The sequence below is a fragment of the Ailuropoda melanoleuca genome, chromosome 5, assembly GCF_002007445.2.
Source record: "Ailuropoda melanoleuca isolate Jingjing chromosome 5, ASM200744v2, whole genome shotgun sequence".
Taxonomy (NCBI): domain Eukaryota; kingdom Metazoa; phylum Chordata; class Mammalia; order Carnivora; family Ursidae; genus Ailuropoda; species Ailuropoda melanoleuca.
Window position 1 is genome coordinate 47348571 of NC_048222.1, and position 18822 is coordinate 47367392.

At 36.2% G+C, this 18822-nt stretch overlaps 1 protein-coding gene across 3 annotated transcripts in view; it reads left to right on the plus strand.

The window, feature by feature from the left end:
• The first annotated feature begins 742 nt into the window (after window positions 1–742).
• Window positions 743–18822, plus strand: part of BNIP2 (BCL2 interacting protein 2) — a 38013-nt gene continuing 19933 nt past the window's right edge. The window contains exons 1-10 of one of the 3 annotated variants that reach the window (XM_034660901.1): window positions 743–993; window positions 8042–8148; window positions 9187–9254; window positions 10177–10344; window positions 11992–12168; window positions 14668–14770; window positions 15506–15637; window positions 16823–16909; window positions 17042–17140; window positions 17919–17954. In XM_034660901.1, coding sequence (XP_034516792.1) covers window positions 8099–8148; window positions 9187–9254; window positions 10177–10344; window positions 11992–12168; window positions 14668–14770; window positions 15506–15637; window positions 16823–16909; window positions 17042–17140; window positions 17919–17954 — 920 coding nt within the window. In that variant the 5' untranslated portion in view covers window positions 743–993; window positions 8042–8098. The remainder of the gene's footprint in view (window positions 994–8041; window positions 8149–9186; window positions 9255–10176; window positions 10345–11991; window positions 12169–14667; window positions 14771–15505; window positions 15638–16822; window positions 16910–17041; window positions 17141–17918; window positions 17955–18822) is intronic. The other 2 variants (XM_019803847.2, XM_034660902.1) reach the window with 2 other exon arrangements.

Below are 18822 nucleotides of genomic sequence, written 5' to 3' on the forward strand. Positions count from 1 at the left end.
GCATTTCGGGTCAATGATTTAAATTTTTGAGCTTTTCAGTTCCCCTCAACCCCCCCCCGCCCCCGTTCCCAAATGCATTGCCCAAATAGTTGACTGCTGCCTTTGTCGGGATTAGTGGATAAGAATTCCGAGAGGGATTATGATGTTCTCCAAACTAATCTTAGTTCCTTGAAGCTGTGGAGCAGCGTTGCTACCCCGAGTATGATCCACGGAGGCGGGCCCTTCTGTTCCGTCCACGGCCAGGCAGGAACAGAAACTAAGCATTTGGAAAACTTTATGGTAATTTTACAGGTATTTTATGGCTGTTGACTTTAATGATAAAATGTTTCTAATATTTTTATCTTATCTTACCAGAGCATGGTCCACAACTAACTGTTAATTCAAAAAACTAATCTGACCGCTTCCTACGTATAGTCTGGGCAGCACTATTATATTCACCCTCGAGAATTTTACCAAACTCGAAGGATTCTTCTGAGGTTTAGTTTCCCAAAATGAGGCTTCGGATATTTTTCCCTCTCCTATTTTCACCCATTTTATGCTATAAAATTATTGTAATGGTCACTAAAGCCAACATAAAGAATGTAAAAATATCTCTGAGATTCAAGGGCCCAGTACCCGCATAAGTAGAGAAAGCCTTGAAGCACCAGCTCTGGCAGAGCGCAGGGCTGCCGTCAGGCGCATGCGCAGACGTGAGTCCGCGACGGCCGAGGGGGCGGAGCAGGGTCTAGGCGGCTCCGAGAAGACGCCACGCCTCCGTCTCTGCCGGCCGCCGCGCCTGAAGAAGGCCGGGATACGGTCACTTCCGCCGGGGCAGCTCTGCGTCCGGGTCAGCGGCTGCCGCTGCCTCTGTAGCCGGGCGACTGGGCCCGGGTCTCCACTGCCGTCCGAGGGGAGCGGGCTCCTCTCGGCGCTGCCTTCTGCGCCCTGGCCGTCAGCCCCACGTCGCCGGCCTGGAGGGGCGAAGAAGACGAGGGAGCCAAGGCTTCCTCCGGGGTGAGTGCGGCCCGGGAAGGCTGGGCATGGCGGGTCTGGGCTGAGAGCAGGCCTGGGGCGAACCTCCAAGGGGTGAGTGCCCCCCGGACAGCCCGAGAGAGGAAGCCCAGAGGGTTATCCGATGTAGGGGGCGCCAGAGAACCTGCCCGGGAGGTGCTTCCCTTGATCCCCGCCCAGACCAGTCCCCCGCCCTTGGCTCGGCTCCTGTTTGCCTTTGCTATCCTTGCCCGCCGGCCGGCCACCCCTTTTCCGTTGGTGCTGTTGTGCTCAGGATGGAACTTGCCCCCCTCCCGGCCCCGCTGCACACACCCTCGTCTGGGTGCGGTGACCCGGCCACTTTGGTCACGTATTTAAGACCAGCGTGCAGAACAAAGAAACTCGACGTCTGATGTGCCCTGTACCCTAGGGGAATAGATAAGGAAACGGCATTTGTAATGAGGGCTTTAGTAGACCTTCCTGCCTTCAAAAGCCGAGCTCCTGCGTGGATTCAGACATCACCTTTTGCTTAATGGTTTGGGTTTCTTGGGTGTATCTGATGCAGCTGGAGATCTGTTAGATCCAGCCCTGTTAAACTTATTCACATCTGTTACGTTGCTTTGAAACTTCCCTTGTCTGCCTGTTGCGGGAGCCCTTTGAAAGCACAGTTTTTGCCCTGTTCATCCTGGTAGTCATAGGGCCTTCCTTATAGTTTGTTGAAGTGTGTGATTGCATTTTAGAGTTGCTTTTTTTCATCCTCACCTTTTTTTTTAAATTAGGGTCTCTATTTCTTTTAATGTCTAGTTTCTGAACTTCTTCAGTGAAACATATTCTTTTTCTAAAATTTTATAAGAATTTCTGCAACTTGTAGATGGAAAACGTTGATAACTGCAGTTACCCTATTAAGTTACCTTGTATACTGTCTTCTTGATGAACTCGCACATATTTTACTTAGTTCTTGTCATTTTACATTTCTTCTAAACTATGCTTATTCTTCATAATCTCCTCTATTGCAGCCTAACATTGTTGGGCTTATACAGGAAGTATGACAGATCCACTTCTGCAAACACTGAACTTGAACTAGATCATCATAAGTCAGTGTGGTTGCAGTCTTTAAGTATTAGAAGACCTTTGAAATTAAATGTAACCAAATCTGGCATTACAGCCTTACTCCGCATAAAGTTGCCAGTGAACTGGAGACAGTGTGCTGTATTAGAAAGCCTACGTTTCATCTGGGAACTAAGATGTAGTGTCATTTGCCTCATATATAAGATAAAATGGGGATGATAACACTAATGTTTTATACCGCACAAAAGTTGTTGATTGGAACATATGGGGATGATGAATGCACAAGTCGTTAGTAAACGTGAAAAGGAAAGTGGTTCTCTTCACTGCCTCTGGAGCAATGCTGGTAGGAGCAGCGATGGAGGAAGGCATCTAAAAAAAAGGAAGCATATATAGCCGGTTCTGAAAAATTAACCTTGGCTGGCAGTGGATCGAAAGTTGTCTTGTTAAGCTTACATGGCTTATAAAGAATACTAGTGTAATACGATGATAGTAATATTCCACAATTATAATTTACATTACAACAAATATTTATAACTACAATAAAGTGTCAGAGATCAATATTAGACTTTTATCTTTTTAAAGGTCTTAGAGCATCTCCAGTATGTTCTGCATACTGATCATAAAAGTAGTGTTTGGAGGTGGTATAATTATCCTTTGCTTTATTTTCACAATTTTGAGAAAAGTCAGTGCTGTTGTAATTTTTCTTAAATTTTGTGTTAATGTTTCTGATAGAGTATCTCATTTTGTTCTTTTTTAAAATTGAGGTACAGCTGGCATATTAACATATTGGTTTCAGGTGTACATACAATAATGATTTGATATTTTTATGTATTGGGAAATGATCACCACAATGAGTATATTTAACATTCATTGCCACACATTGTTAAAACTTTTTTCTTGTGATGAAAACTTGTAAGAATTATTTTCTTAGCACATTTCAGATATGTAATACAGTATTAACTACAATCATCATGCTGTACGTTACATCCTTAGGATTTATTTTATAACTGGAAGTTTGTGCCTTTTGACCCCTTTGCCCATTCCTCCAATGCCTCTCCCCTCTGGCAACCACCAGTCTGTTCTCTGCATCTTTGAACTTGGTGTGTGTGTGTGTGTGTGTGTGTGTGTGTGTGTGTATTAAGATTCCACATATAAGTGAGATGATATAATATTTGTCTTTCTCTGTCAGGTTTACTTCACATAGAATAATGCCCTCAAGATCTATCTATGTTGTCCCAACCTACAAGATTTCGTTCTTTTTATGGCTGAATAATATTCCATTGTGTATATATACCACAGTTTCTTTATCCATTCATTTATCAATGGAAACCAGTTACTTCCGTATCTTGGCTATTGTAAATAATGCTGCAGTGAATATGGGGCTGCATATATCTTTTTGAGATAGTGATTTTGTTTTCTTCAGATAAATACCCAGAAGTGGAATTGCTGGATCAAATGGTATTTCTATTTTTAATATTTTGAGGAACCTTCATATTGTTTTCCATAATGGCTTTACCAATTTACATTCTTGTCAAGAGTGCACAGGGGCTCCTTTTTCTCCACGCCCTTGCCAACACTTCCTCTTTTCTTGTCTATTCAAGCATGGCCATTCTAACAGGGGTAAGGTGATATTTCATTGTGTCATTTCATTCTTAAAAACCTATATGACCCTGCTCTTAAGGAAGCAGTGACAAGTGTGTAAGATTTTTCTGGAAGTGTTTTGATGATCTCTGTAAACATATAGGCTAGCCTAAAGTATTTTCCTATAGCACTACCAGTGTTGCCAGCCTCACAGGGAAAAGTGAACATAAATATTTAGAATGAATCCCTTTTGTTTAAATGGGGAAGTGAAAGACTTGCCTGGACATTTCCTTCTGCCAATAATAAGTGATTTCAGCATAGTTGGTAGTTACTAGCACCTATTCCAGCAGCACTATTAGACTACATAATAGTAAAGTTGCGTGTAGATTATAATTTATAATTCAGACAGTTGTAAATATGATTTTAATACTTAATTTTTGCTTATATTGCTGAGTTGCGTAGGAAAATCCCCTTCTTGGTTGAATTTACCACTGCATCTCCCTTCAGAAGTTGTGTCAGGAGGTAATCCATTCTCCTTGATTTTTCACCTCACTGAGGGTCAGCAAGTGTTCTGAATTTATCTATATGCCTTCTTGTTAATTGGCATAAGTTATCATGTGCCCCCAGTACCACAAGTACGTTGAGAAATCAAGTTATTCCTGTTGCGTTAGGTTGTTTTAACGAATGGCATGTTAAAGTGTTATTTCCCTGTTCTAATTTACCAAAATTTATGAACAAAAAATGGGAAACAGCCACAGTTAACTTGTGAGTCAGCAGTGTCCTGATTTCCTTCAAAGTGGTTGTGCTTATATTGCTCCTTTCTTGTTTGTTTCCTGTTCTTACAGCTGCTGATGATTAAGTGCTTCCAAGAACAATACTCTCTCAATTGTTTGAACTTTTTGTCCAGTGTACTTTTCTCTCTACAGTCTGTGATGGAATGGTCAAGAGTGAATCTATCTGTATCTCTCCTCCTAAGTTCTGTTTCACTGGCTTTAATAAATATCCCCAAACTAAATATCCATGTCCATGTGCTGTGTGTATTAAAATCACATGTTTCAATATGATTTTGAAGTAAAAATTGAATGAATCAGCTGAGAGACCTGAAGGACTTGGGCTGTCTGGGTTTAGCGGAGTTATTTTCAAGTGATAGACTTGTTCAAGTGGTAGTGGAACTAAAGGGCATGGTTCGTTTTACAGAATTTTTCAAGTTACATATTTTCTCTTATAAATAAGGAATGATTTTACCGACAGAAATTGATAATTGCATGTGTATGGGTTGCCCTAAATATTTTCATTACATTTTTTGAGGGTAAAACAACAGAAAGCCTGTTGAATAATGTAGTTGAATAAGAAAAATAAGCCTATGGGGCAGAGCAAAACAAAGGCTTGCTATCCAGTGTCCTACCTTACAGTATTCACGTAAGTAGCATTTACAGGCTTATGTGCGAGCACTGTGCGAGCTGTTGGGAATAGAGTGATAGTAACTTTCAGTCTCTGCTTTTATTTCTAAGATATTAAATATTTTTCTGAATATGTGGGATATTTGAAAAAGACAAGAACATCCTGATATTTTTCCGACACCTGCAAAAAGGTCATACAAAATAACAGAGACTTTTTCTGATTATTGAATTTAGTAGAGTGATTATAAAAGACTTCAGAAAAAAATTGAGAAGTACAGTGAATTAAAAATATGCAAGAGACAGTCTTAAAGCTTTAGTAATAGAGTGTTTCAGTCTCACTTGAGCGTTAATTTCTAAGGTAATAAGTATTTGGGCTTGTTGGGGTCATAATTTGGGGTCTTTTATGCTAGTTCTGTGTTCTGAATAGAAGAGATTGATCAGATAGGTGTACCTTTTTTTGTTTACTTTCTTTTCTACAGAGAGGAAGAGTTGCTATCAGAACAATCTATGATCAGTGAAGACCTGTGTTAAGGTGTGGTCTATATATTAGAAACAGAGAATACGGTAAATAAGTCAAGTTTACTGTAGTTTAGGTGTGTTTTCCATTCGTTTCTCAACATTGCCTGGCTCAGTGTTTTCCCAGAGAACTAAAAATGACTTACATATATAAAATACTGAGTTTTCCAAGCAAATATGTTGGTGAGGAAAAGAGCATTTGCCATTTTTTCTGTCCTTGAAAATTGAAACCTTTTGAGAATGTGTGAAACCTTTCCTTGAGCATAAGTAAGAATTCAAACTGAGAAGAGAGCCTCCCAGTCTTGGCAGAGATATAAATTTAGTTTACCGTGTGAAATCTAACACTGTAGAAAATCGCCAGTGTAATTTTGTTGTTCTGGAACATAGTGTTTTTTCTGTACAGGTTTGTACATCTTTTGAGTGTTGTCATGACAGATAAAGCAATCATAAACCATGACCACATCTTTGTTTTATTTATTTTTTAATTTTTTAAATTTTTATTTTGTTATTCCACTGTAATTAAGTGTTCCATTAGTTTCAGGTGTACAGTATGATTCAGTAATTCTGTATGTTACTCAGTGCTCATGATGATAAGTGTACTTTTAATCCTCTTCACTTCTTTCACTCATTTCCCACCCACCTCTCCACCAGTTCTATATATATATGTATATATTTTTTAAGATTTTATTTATTTATTAGAGAGAGAGAGACAGCAGCAAGAGAGGGAACACAAGCAGGGGGAGTGGGAGAGGAAGAAGCAGGCTCCCAGCAGAGGAGCCTGATGCGGGGCTTGATCCCAGAACGCCAGGATCACGCCCTGAGCCGAAGGCAGATGCTTAACGACTGAGCCACCCAGGCGCCCCCCATCAGTTCTATATATTTGAGTCTGTTTTTTATCTCTTTGTATTTCATTCATTTGTTTTGTTTCTTAAATCCCACATATGCGTGAAATCATACGGTATTTGTCTTTCTCTGACTTTTTTCACTTAGCATTATATCCTCGAGTTCCATCCATGTTGTTGCAAATGGCAAGAGTTCATTCTTCTTTCCAGCTGAGTAATACTCCAGTGTGTGGAGGCATCGTGTCTTTGTTTTACAAGACTAATTGAAGTGAATAGCTGGCACCATTCGTTTTATCTGATAAGTATTTTTTAAAGTTATATGTACATGGTTTTTACAAGTTAGATAGTTTAGGATTTACTGTGAAAAGCATCAGTCATTCTCCCCATCTCACCCTCTTTCTTCTTCCACTGGTGCTTACCACTTTTTGCTTTGTTTTTAATACTTGTAGTGATACTTCTATCTCTTAAGAAATATGTGTTTTACTGCTTTTTAAAAAAAATAACTTTAGTCATCTATTGACTTGCTCTAATGCAATTGAACAAAATATTAGCTCATTTATACCTCCTGTGCCCTAAAGTTGTCACAGTTTTTGTCATACTCATTAACCAGTTGATTTTTATGACTTCTTAAATAATATACTTAAACCTCCAGTTCTTATTCCATCAGCCAAACCAATCTCTTCATTCTTCACTTTGTAAAGTGAGGATGTACACCCTTCCTTAGACAGACGAAACTAAACAGACTAAAACTAAAACTGAGTAGCCTAGGTTAGCAAATGTAATTGCATGAATAGAAATACTAAGTTCAGTGTCTGAAAACTGATGCTGAACTACATGAGAAAAGTTTAGTGTTGATATGAAGCAAATCAAAAGGTAGCATTCGTGTACTGGATAGTTACTGAGTAGCCTTCTTTAAATGGCTCTGGAATGATGGCATTGAAGCTACAGAGATGGAAGTATAGACACATTAATTATACTTCAATTTAAAAATGTTAATTATAGGGGCACGTGGGTGGCTCAGTTGGTTAAGCATCTGCGTTTGGCTTAGGTCATGACCCCAGGGTCCTGGGATCAAGCCCCAGGGAGCCTGCTTCTCCCTCTCCCTCTGCCTTTTCCACTGCTTGTGCTCTCTCTCTGTCAAATAAATAAAATATTTTTTAAAAATGTTAATTATATGTCAATTTTAAAAAGATACAGCACACATACCACTTGGCTTTACTGAATCATGAATGCAAATGTGATTTGCTAGTGTTCAATTTCTAGAATCAACCTCTATCCAGAGGACAGAAAATTTAATTATGGATCTAGAGTAGAGAATATATTTATTTTTATTCCTTGTGCCTCCCCCCAGATTGTTTTTACATAATTCACAAAACTTAATAAAATTTAAATCACAACCTGGGACACACATGCGTAACTGTAACTGAAAACCAATATTTTCACTGCCCAATACCCTTACTACAAATAGTACTTACTTTACTAGAATATATATACTCTGATTTTCATTCTAATTCTTTTTATTTTTTTAATGGTAATTGCAGCCCTGTGAATTGATTTCATAACTAGGGTGTAAGTATGAACTAAAGCGTAAGATTATTGCACCTTTTTACCAGATAAAAAGTAACATGGTAAATATGTTGTTAATAAATTTTTGTCTTTTCACAGGACATTGGCTCTCTGGATTATCAGGAGTTTGTAGTTGATATTGAATCTAAGCTGAGGATGGAAGGTGTGGAACTTAAAGAAGAATGGCAAGATGAAGATTTTCCAATGTGAGCAATACTTTCAAATGAAAACAAATTTAAAACAAAACTTCAGAATGTCTTTATTGAGATGTCACTGATTAAATGAATATTGAGCTTCTTACAGAAACCCCATGTCAAAAGGTGTTCATTTGATACTAGAAAATGAAAGTTCCTTTCCAACAGTTAGATGAATTCTCTTGTATCTTATCTTCCACTAAATATATATGTGATCTTCCATAATCTTTTATTTTTGTTTTCAACATTTAAATTTTAAAATGTTTGCTGTTATAAAAAATGCTTAAATATGGTATTTCTTAAACTGGAGTCTGAGGGGTTCCTGGGGGAAGGGAGTCTTTAGAGGTCTGTAAGAATTGTTCAATTTTGTGCTTCTGTTTTAAGAAAAAAGTTACTATATAAGGGTTTTTTAGATCATCTGGCAGCTACTTTGACACCTTTGCATTTGTGTTTACAGTTGTATTGGTACCAGCTGGGTTAAGAGAAAAAGGGCAAAGCAGACCTTATATTTAAATGGTGCTTCCATACCGTCTTGGTCTGAAGACCTTCCCAGTGCACAGGAAGGTTCCTTAACAGTGAGAATATGGACAGCCGGTGGGTGTACTAAGTCACTGTATAGCACATGATGATAATAGTAATAATACAGAAATGCTGAGCTCAAGCTCAAAAGAACTGTAGCCATCATTACCATACTCGAATGTGAGGGACACATTACCATCACCACACATTCTATCGTATTTCACGTTCAACGTGCATTTGAGTTATATGTTTTTTAGGTTGTTTATAATTTTCAGGTTTGTTTTGTAGTTGTATTTTAGACCAGTTGCATAAGGAATTTACATCTATTTTTATGTGTTCCATAAATATGTAAATCATCTCTGACAGTCTGAAAATTTTGTCTTTAAAAGTCATTTGCGAATTACTGAAGCTTAAGAAACTGCTTTATTCAGTTTTCCACATAATTAGTTCTGTAAGATATTTTTAATAGCTCTTTGAACTTCAAAAACAATTTTTTAATTTGTGAATTAAAACTTCTGTCTCCGTTTCTAGACCTCTACCCGAGGATGATGGTATGGAAGCGGATGTATTAGCTGTGACTGGACCAGAGGGCCGGCCTGGTAAGAACTTGGCACTTTGGTTTCAATGAAATGGTAGACGTGGTGCTATTTTTTAACACATTGTTTGTCACGGAAAAAAAGTATACTCACTTTTTGTTCTATTATTGGGAGCCAGAGGATATGTTTAAGAAAGCATTTTTTGAATGCTTTGGAAATTTAACTTTGCAAAAACGTACCCTTGGGTTTTGGAAATTTCTACAATAAAAGGTTGAGAGGAGATCATTTTTAGTAGTAAGAGCTAACTATAATGTTTACCTCTACTACTTAAAAAGACACATGCTTGGTGGAACGTGTCGTCTTGCTGTGATGGAGAAGCAATAACGATCAAAATCCAAGGTTTGTAAATTAATGCTTTGGGATTGTGTTTGATTAATGATGTTTTTCTCGAGAATGAAATGGTTAGAATTTTTCTCTTGTTTGGGGCTCCTGGGTTGCTCTTTCAGTTAAGCGTCCTACTCTTGATTTTGGCCCAAGTCATGATCTCAAGGTCATTAGATCGAGCCCCTCTTTGGGCTCTGTGCTGGGCTGGGAGCCTGCCTAAGATTCTCCCTTTCCCTCTGCCTCTCCCCCCGCTCACATGCTCACACTCTCACTCCTCTAAAAAATAAATATATTTTTGAAGATTTTATTTATTTACTTGAGAGAGAGGCAGAGAAGGTGAAAGAGAGAGAGAGCACATGAGCGGGGGGGGGGGCAGAGGGAGAAGGAGAAGCAGACTCCCCACTGAGCAGGGAGCCTGATGCAGGGCTAGATCCCAGGACCCTGAGATCATGACCTGAGCTGAAGGCAGATGCTTAACTGACTGAGCCATCCAGGGGCCATCCAATAGCCCTAAGCTATTCAGCTTGAGCATGTAAACATTCCTTCTAATCTACTTTTCACTTTTTTTTTTTTTTTTTTTTTACCATTCCATGCTCTCTAGAAGGCAATGGAAATAAAGTAAGAAAGAAACTCATGGCTCCAGACATTAGCCTGACCCTGGATCCTAGCGATGGCTCTGTCCTGTCAGATGATTTGGATGAAAGTGGGGAGATTGACTTAGATGGCTTAGACACGCCATCAGAAAACAGTAATGAATTTGAGTGGGAAGGTAAATGCTTCATTGTTTTTATCTGACCTTTATTAATGAATGTTTGTCTCTATATACATATCTGTTTTCTGAATAGCTGTCTCATATTAGGATAATTGAAAAACTTAAAACTTGATCTTGAACCTAAAATCAAGGATTAAGGGATTTCGTTAAAATATGAAGTTATTCCTTTTAAAGTTCCTACTATATTTGTTACTAAGATAGGAAATTCTGCTAATACTGAATATTCTCATGACTTTTAAAACTGTTTTTAGTAGATTACACAGGTGCCTTTATTTTCTTTCTTAATTGCCCAGTATCGTGAAGTTACGTTTTTTCATGTTGCTTCCAAAATATTGCTTGATAATTATAGCATGTTCTTTTATTTAGTCAGTCAGCTAAGAAAAAAGGCTTTGAAGAGACATGTAACATAGGGAATATGCTAAAAGTAGTTAAGGGTTTGCAGAGAGGGAGCTTTGAAGGGAGTTTCTTGAGGGTGACTTTTTTAACTAGGTTTTCCTGATAGTGCCACAATATGTAAACAACCAGCTTGAATTAATATACACTCTTAGTCCCCAAACTTTATATTCCTTATTATTAGTTATTTAGAATTTAAAGGAATTGGCCTGTGTTTTGCTTTGCATGTTTTCTTTAATTAGATAATTTCTGTGTACGGTATCTTTATGTAGTTGTTTGTATATTCCGTCTTTAAATGATTTTTACTTCAAAGCAGTGTTTAGCACTATGTGCAGTAAAGAGTAAGATCCTTGATACACTGTATCTTTGTTCTTTTTTCTTCCCTGTTTTACTGGTTCAATAGCAGTCCACTAATAAGCAATATTTTAAAAAGATACTGAAATAGTTTTCTGCCTATGTGTTTTGTCTCTTCTTTCTTTAATGCTGCTGTAGTCATTTCCTGGAAGGATATTTTCCGTTAACAGCTTTATCTTGGAAACAAACAACTAACATGCCGTAGGTTCCCCTCCCCCCATCTTTTGGTAAGGACTATGATACTAAAATTTTGAAAATCATTACTTCATTTAAAATCCGCTAAAATGAAATCTTGAAATATAAATTACACCTAATCATTGGTGCTTCTGCTTTGGCTAATGTCAATTTAAAATAGACTTTTGCATGTACACGTCAGAATATTATTAGTAAATTTCTGCTCAGTAAAACTGATCAAATGAGAAATAATCATCGACTGGTTAACCACTTTCTATCTGGTATTACAGTGTTTGGGGAATCATTTATGTGTTCAATAACAAAAAACAGTTTGCTCTCAGTTACTTTAAATAATCCTAGTGGTAACTACCAAGAACAATGTTGTAAATGGGATCTGAACGGTATTGTAGGGCCAGTGTACTAAGATTTTGATGGCTGTGTGTATTATCTTTTTTGGACTTACGAACATACATCGCACTGTGATTAGATGCTTTCTGATTAGCCAATACAAAAAAAGTTAACCATAATTTCCAAAAACATAAAATGGCCTCACATCAATAGCAAGCCTTTTCCTCTGTTACAAAAGAAATACTTAAAATTCCACAGAAGGTATAATGAAAAATTCTCTGAACAATCTAATTAGATAGTAAAGTGGTTAACATGTAATTTGATTTTTATTGTATAAATAACAATTTGTGATTCAAAACCTTTTTATTTTGACAGATGACCTTCCAAAACCCAAAACTACTGAAATTATTAGGAAAGGCTCAATTACTGAATACACAGCAGCAGAGGAAAAAGAAGATGGACGACGTTGGCGTATGTTCAGAATTGGAGAACAGGACCACAGAGTCGATATGAAGGCAATTGAACCCTATAAAAAAGTTATCAGCCATGGAGGTAAGAGCTATCAAAGATTGTTCATATTTTTAGTGCAATATCAGAAATGTAAATGCTTAAAGAAACTTTCTTACGTAAAAAATATATATATAATAAACACACATCATGTCATTTTAGAAACAGGTTTGAAGTTAAAGGATAAAACCAAATTTAAAAATCTTTATTACATGCACACAGTATATTCAAAAGGTACAAGAGTATACAGTGAAAACTATTTTCCACCCTGTCTCTAGACACTCCCCCCAAAACTGGGACTTTCTCCCCTTTTTATCCATTTATAATTTATATATAGTGGAATGCTATAATCCTTTTTTGTAGCTTTGCAATTTTTTTCCCAGTTTCATGAGATATAATCGACATTGTGTGAGTTTAGGGTGTAAACATGTTGATCTGATACAATACATATGGCATAATGATTGCCATTTCTTTTTTGTAGTGGAAGTTTTTAGGATCTATTCCCTTAGCAACTTTTGAGTACATAATACGGTATTACTAACTACAGTCACTATGCAATATGTTAGATCCCTAGACTTATTCATCGTATAACTGGAAGTTTGTATTCTTTGACTGCCATCTCCTCTTTTCCCTTAGCCCCTGGTAAACACCATTTCAGTCTCTTAAGTTTGGCATTTTTAGATTCTGCATATAAGTGATATCGTACATTTTTTGTTTTTCTTTCTGAACTTTTTCACTTAGAAGTGCTCTAATCTGAAATGTATTGAATGAGTTTTGACAAATGCCCATATAACCATATATATACCCATATCACCTACCCCTAGACATGTGGAACGTTTTCATTGCCCCCAAAAATTCTCTCAAACTCCTTCCCAATGATTACCCCCCCCCCAGTAACCACTATTCTAATGTCTACCCCCTTGAGTGCTTTTGTCTGTTCTAGAATTTCATGTAACTGGAATCATGTAGTACACCCTCTTTTGTCAACTTCTTTTGCTCAGCATGTTTTTGACATCCATGTTGTTTCATGTGTGTTGTTCGTTCCTGTTCATTGCTAAGGAGTATTTCATTGCATGGATAAACCACAATTGGCTTATTCATTTTTCTTTTGATGTACATGTGAGTTGTCTCCAGTTTGGGCCATTATGATTAAAATTGCTGTGAACATTCTTGTACTAGTCTTTTTGTAGATATGAGTAAAACCTGGCATTTTAAACTATGAGTTTAGTTGCACATTTAAACAATTTAAACTCTTAATTTGCCTTTAAACTGTGAGTAAATCATTTAGTTTTACCGTAAAGTACAGAAGTAGTTCATTCCACATTTTTATGGAGCACCAACTTTGCATATTTGTGGAATATCCAAAAATACAAGGCTTCATTTCTTAGGAAATCACAAGTCAAACGGGAAAAGCTATGGGAGTACGACTGTAACTTCTATCCGTCTGTGCCATGTCTAGAAGTTTACCTTGACACTGAAAATAGTGTCAGAATGTTAATGGTAGTCAAAACGCAAGTCGCTCTCTAAAACATTTCTTATTACCTGAAATCCTAATGCAGGAAAGGGGACCACACAGGTTAAACAGATTGGGGTTTTTTTATGTAGAGTCCTTTCTACTTAATTTACTTTCTGCCAAATGCATTCCCCTCCGTATTTCTATAGTCTTCATTCATCTGAAAGCAAATCACTTGAATATTTGCAGTTACATTATTCCGCCTAATTTAATCCTATTCAGATGAAGAAAACAGGATAATCTGGATCGGGAAGTCCACAGACTTGCATTAATTTCGCCAGTTCATAGGAAACAAGTTGTGAGACCTGCCTCATGGTTTAAACCTAGTATCTTTCAGAAAGAGTGCTTTATTTGGATTAGGGGGAAATAATTAGGACCATTTTATCCTATTGAATTATCACAATGTGTTTTGTGACCAAGAGATTGAGAAAGGTATTGAAGATGCTAACGTACTTGAAATGTTTAAACCTTTTCAGTGCGTGTTTGTAAACAAGAGAAATGAAAGTTAAAACAATGTTACTGGATATAGCTTAATATCTAGAGATTATAATAAACTTACACATTTTAACACTGTTTTTCTTCAGTTAAAGTTGTCAGAGATGTGATTGTAGTTTTTAATACTCTAAAATCTACAAAATGCTAGGCATTTTTGAGTGTAAAAGTATTTTTTCAAAAGCACCCACTTTAACCATAACCTGCATAAGATTGTTTTATTGCAGATGTTTTCATATGATGCCTGCTTGGATTATATCACTTCATCTGTCCATTTACTAAAATAAGACTGGCTTTCTGATTATGCCACTTTAAATGGGTTTCTGGTTTTTATGCCCACTGTTTCCTCTTCAGATTTTATTCTCATTTTGAGAAGAGGGGATTTAAAGATCTATAAGGCTATATATGGTTAAAAAAGAAACCATGTTTTTGGTTCAAAAAATTTGTGGGACGTGAACCACTAAACTCTATCAGCTGTACAGACTTCCTCCGAAAAAGGAGGATCATGCTGGTGAATTTATCTTTGATTTCTGTTTCAGGATATTACGGGGATGGATTAAATGCCATTGTTGTGTTTGCTGTCTGTTTTATGCCCGAAAGTGGTCAGCCTAACTATAGATACCTGATGGACAATCTCTTTAAGTAAGTATATCTTCACAGAAAATTCTGGACAGAATTCTGGGTGAATTAGATCTCCAATTTAAGGAAGTGAACTTTACCTGGGAGAAGATTATAATTATCCCCATTCTGGTTCTTTAAGTCCTTATTCTTTGGCATTACGAAACTATTCATTTTCCAGCTCAATAGGAAACTTGTCAGTTTAAAACTGGAAGGGATAGTTTAGATTATCTGTTCCAACTTCTTTATTTTACATTAAGTGTAAAGAAATTACTTTTATCTCAAAATCATATGGCTAAACTGCATTTACTCCCAAAAAGCCAAACGTAACTGAATTGACTCAGTTCTATTTCCACAGAGTCATTCTATTTGTTAAGTTAGTGGTGTTTTAAGAAAACTTATTGTGGAAAATTTCAAACTTGTATAAAGGTACAGAAAAGTGTATTGAATCTTTGTGTATGAATCACCCGCTTCCACAATTAATCAGTTCATACTTCATTCCCAAAATGTATGCTCTCCCATTGTATAACCTTGAAGCAAGTCCCAGAAATCATGTCCATTCATCTATAAACTTTTAAGTGTATATTTCTAAAAGATAACTGTTTTTGATACATATCCATAATACCAACTAATGCAGTTTTGAAATTTTAATTGGTTTTGCTGTCATTGAAGGGAAGGGATGGGCATTATATAATTTGGATAATTTTATTGGGTTCTGCAAAGCAATATTTAAGGCTTAAACTTAATTTGTTTTTACAGGTATGTTATTGGCACTTTGGAGCTGTTAGTAGCAGAAAACTACATGATAGTTTATTTAAATGGTGCTACAACTCGAAGAAAAATGCCCAGTCTGGGATGGCTCAGGAAATGCTATCAGCAAATTGATAGAAGGTATTGTAAATACACATTGAAAGCTAGTCTGAATAACTTTTATAATTTTATTCAGTTTTATTTCCTGTTGTCACTTAAGGACACCATAAATTATATTTGTTAATTTCATAACACGTTTCTATATTCTCAGTTCAGTATTTTAGAATATCATGAAGGAAATTAGTTTTGATCTGTTTTATATATAAAGAAGAATTCCTTAAAACAAACCTATAAAATAGTTCTTTATTTCTCCTTATTTATACCACATTGAACATTTTCCTATAATTTACGTTTTGGGAAAGGATGGAGAACTTAGTACATTTCCTATTTTAATACATTCTGAATTTTGCCTGACTTATAGTGCTTAGAATATTTTATGGGTTTTAAGATGCTTAACTATAATCTTACTTTGGAATGAGCTCTAGGGAGCCTATTCTCCTGGGAGTTAGTCATCCTTGCTAACGGAAGGAACTTTGAATCTCCAATTGGGTTGATTTGACTTTAGCTAATTTGAACCAGTTTAATGAATTCAGACTCATTAATAGGTTTCTCTAAATACCTAAACATGGCATGGGCTGGTCCTTACAATTAAAAAAAAAAAATCCTTAATGATCACTTTACTTAAGTGTGGGATAGGTATGGTAAAACAGCAGGTTTTATTTGGTCATTTTAAGTCATCCAGGGTAATGCCTTTAATTTTTATTTAGAATTTTAGACTCCATAAGAATGTGTTAGATCTGATTTACATTTCCTGTTCCTGTGGTGATCTTGACCCCCAGCTTTCTGCTGGCACTGCGCCTTTCATGGTGTTGAAGAAATGAATACCAGTTCCCCTCTTGTCCTGAAAAATGAAATTTCGTATTTAGTATCGATTTCTACCTCTGGTGACAGAATTCTAAAGACAAGTGAATGTATCTAGGAGACATTTAACAACAGGCTATACTGTGAACGTAAATTTAGCCAAATGAAGTAAAGTTCATCTCGTAGCAGTAGGCGAGACCATCAGAATTCAAGAGTGTGTCTTCTTGTCTTAGGAATATCATATCTGAATGAACTTTTGGATGAGGGTTTGTGTGTGTGTGTGTGTGTGTGTGTAAAGTTGCACATACTTATTGATGCCTTACCTTTTCTTCTAGCATTAGAATTTATAGAGCTTTAAATTTTTTATTTCTTTTTCTTTTTCTTTTTTTTTTTTTTTAACTCCAGGTTACGGAAAAACCTAAAATCACTAATCATTGTACATCCCTCATGGTTTATCAGAACACTTCTAGCTGTCACAAGACCCTTTATTAGGTAATTTTCTGAGAGTCATTGACTTTAAAAAAAAAAAACACAAACAAACAAAAACACAAACTCCTTATGTGAATTTCTTGTCAGTTCTGTTGGTCAGAATATTGAGGTAATTATCTTTATTTTCTTCCATAGCTCAAAATTCAGCCAAAAAATTAGATACGTCTTTAATTTGGCAGAACTAGCGGAACTTGTCCCCATGGAGTATGTTGGCATACCAGAATGCATAAAACAGTATGTTTTGTTTTACTTCTTTAATTGTATTGGATCTTTATATATTGATGTGCAAGAGGTAAATATTTTTCAATACTCATTCTTTTTCACTTCCTACATGAGAAATATTTTGTAACTGCTCTTGTTTTTGTAACTAAGGGAAGGGGAAAGAAGCCATTTTCCAGCACCTTCCCCATAAGTCACCATTTTCTTCAGGCTATCAGCTGAAGAAGCAAGAAGGATTATTTCTGGTTATGATTAATTTTTATTTTTAAAAACTGTTTATTTTTAAAGACTATTTACAATCTTAAGAGGTGATTTCCTGATCAGTCAGTACTAAAGAACATTCTCTAAACTTGAACATGCTGCTGTCCAAATTTGAGTCAGTTCATCCTGGCATTGAATAATTACTATTCAAAAAGTTACTATTACTGGAGAAATACAATATTATTTATATCAGCCTAACCTTGGTTCACTCTAGTGGCTGGAATATATTCTGTTTACCAAAATCACCTCCATCTAATTTTTTAAAAGGCTTTGGTAGAAGGCTGTTAACATAAATCCTTGAGTGTCACACTGGTAAAATGTAGAAGAAGGTTTTTGGTCTACTAATCTGTGGTTTAGTCTATTGAATGTGTCAAAGCCAGATTTCTTAGGTCAGTTTTGACTTTCTACGTAGTGTGTTAAATATTTTTGGTTTTGCCTGCAGACTTATATGAGTTTATTGTCAGTGCCTTTTTTCAAGTTTTGTTCACCTTCATAACATGTATATTTACTGAAATAACTCTTCCCTACCAAGGTATGAAGAAGAAAAGTTAAAAAAGAAACAAAAAAGGTATATGCACACCTTGACTGGGTTGCATCTAGACTAGTCCATTTGCATTGCACAGACTAACTTCCTTATTGGTTGGTTAGCTTGTAGACAAAGATAATAGCATTTGTAAATATAAACATACCCCAGAATCCAAATATAGAGTGAATCCGAAGTTCCTGATGCTGAATATGGCTTGGAGTCACCCTGTTCTAACACCATGTATAATGCCAATTAGTAGTTAAAGGCCATAGCCCCTCCTCACTCCTTCATGTTATACATACTGATAGCAAAACCAAAGAAATTGCTACAAATACTATTTGGAAAACCAATTACCTCTAAGCTTTTCTCTGTTTCACCCTGTTGTTTGAATGTCTAACTAGTGCTTTTGATAAATACATATGTACTTTTTTAAGGTAACAATTTATTTCCCTGGGGTTTATGAGTATATTTGCAATGCATATATTCTTTGGCTAACCAACATTGATTTCCCTATACGCTTAAATGGCCTGCTAACCAGTCAAATTCTACATATGATAAAATACCTAAAATTCAGTATACCATTAAATAGTTAAACACTCTGCTTTCCATCTTTAATTTTGAATACTTCCGCTTTGAGCATAACAAACTATTAGCTATTAATATCTTGGCATAGAAGAGGAAAGGCAAGGTATAAAATAGTTACCATTTTGTAAAGCAGTTTAGAACACTGTAGTATTTGGAACTGACTTGTTAATGGATTTTTTTTTTTTTTAATGGCAAATTAGCAAAGCAGCTTTAATACAGTCTCTCTTAAGTGGAGAGATTCTTTGAACACATTTTGGCTTTGTTGGTGAGCCAGAATTCAGTTGACCATGTGATGGGATCATAGCTTTACATTTTTATTTGACTC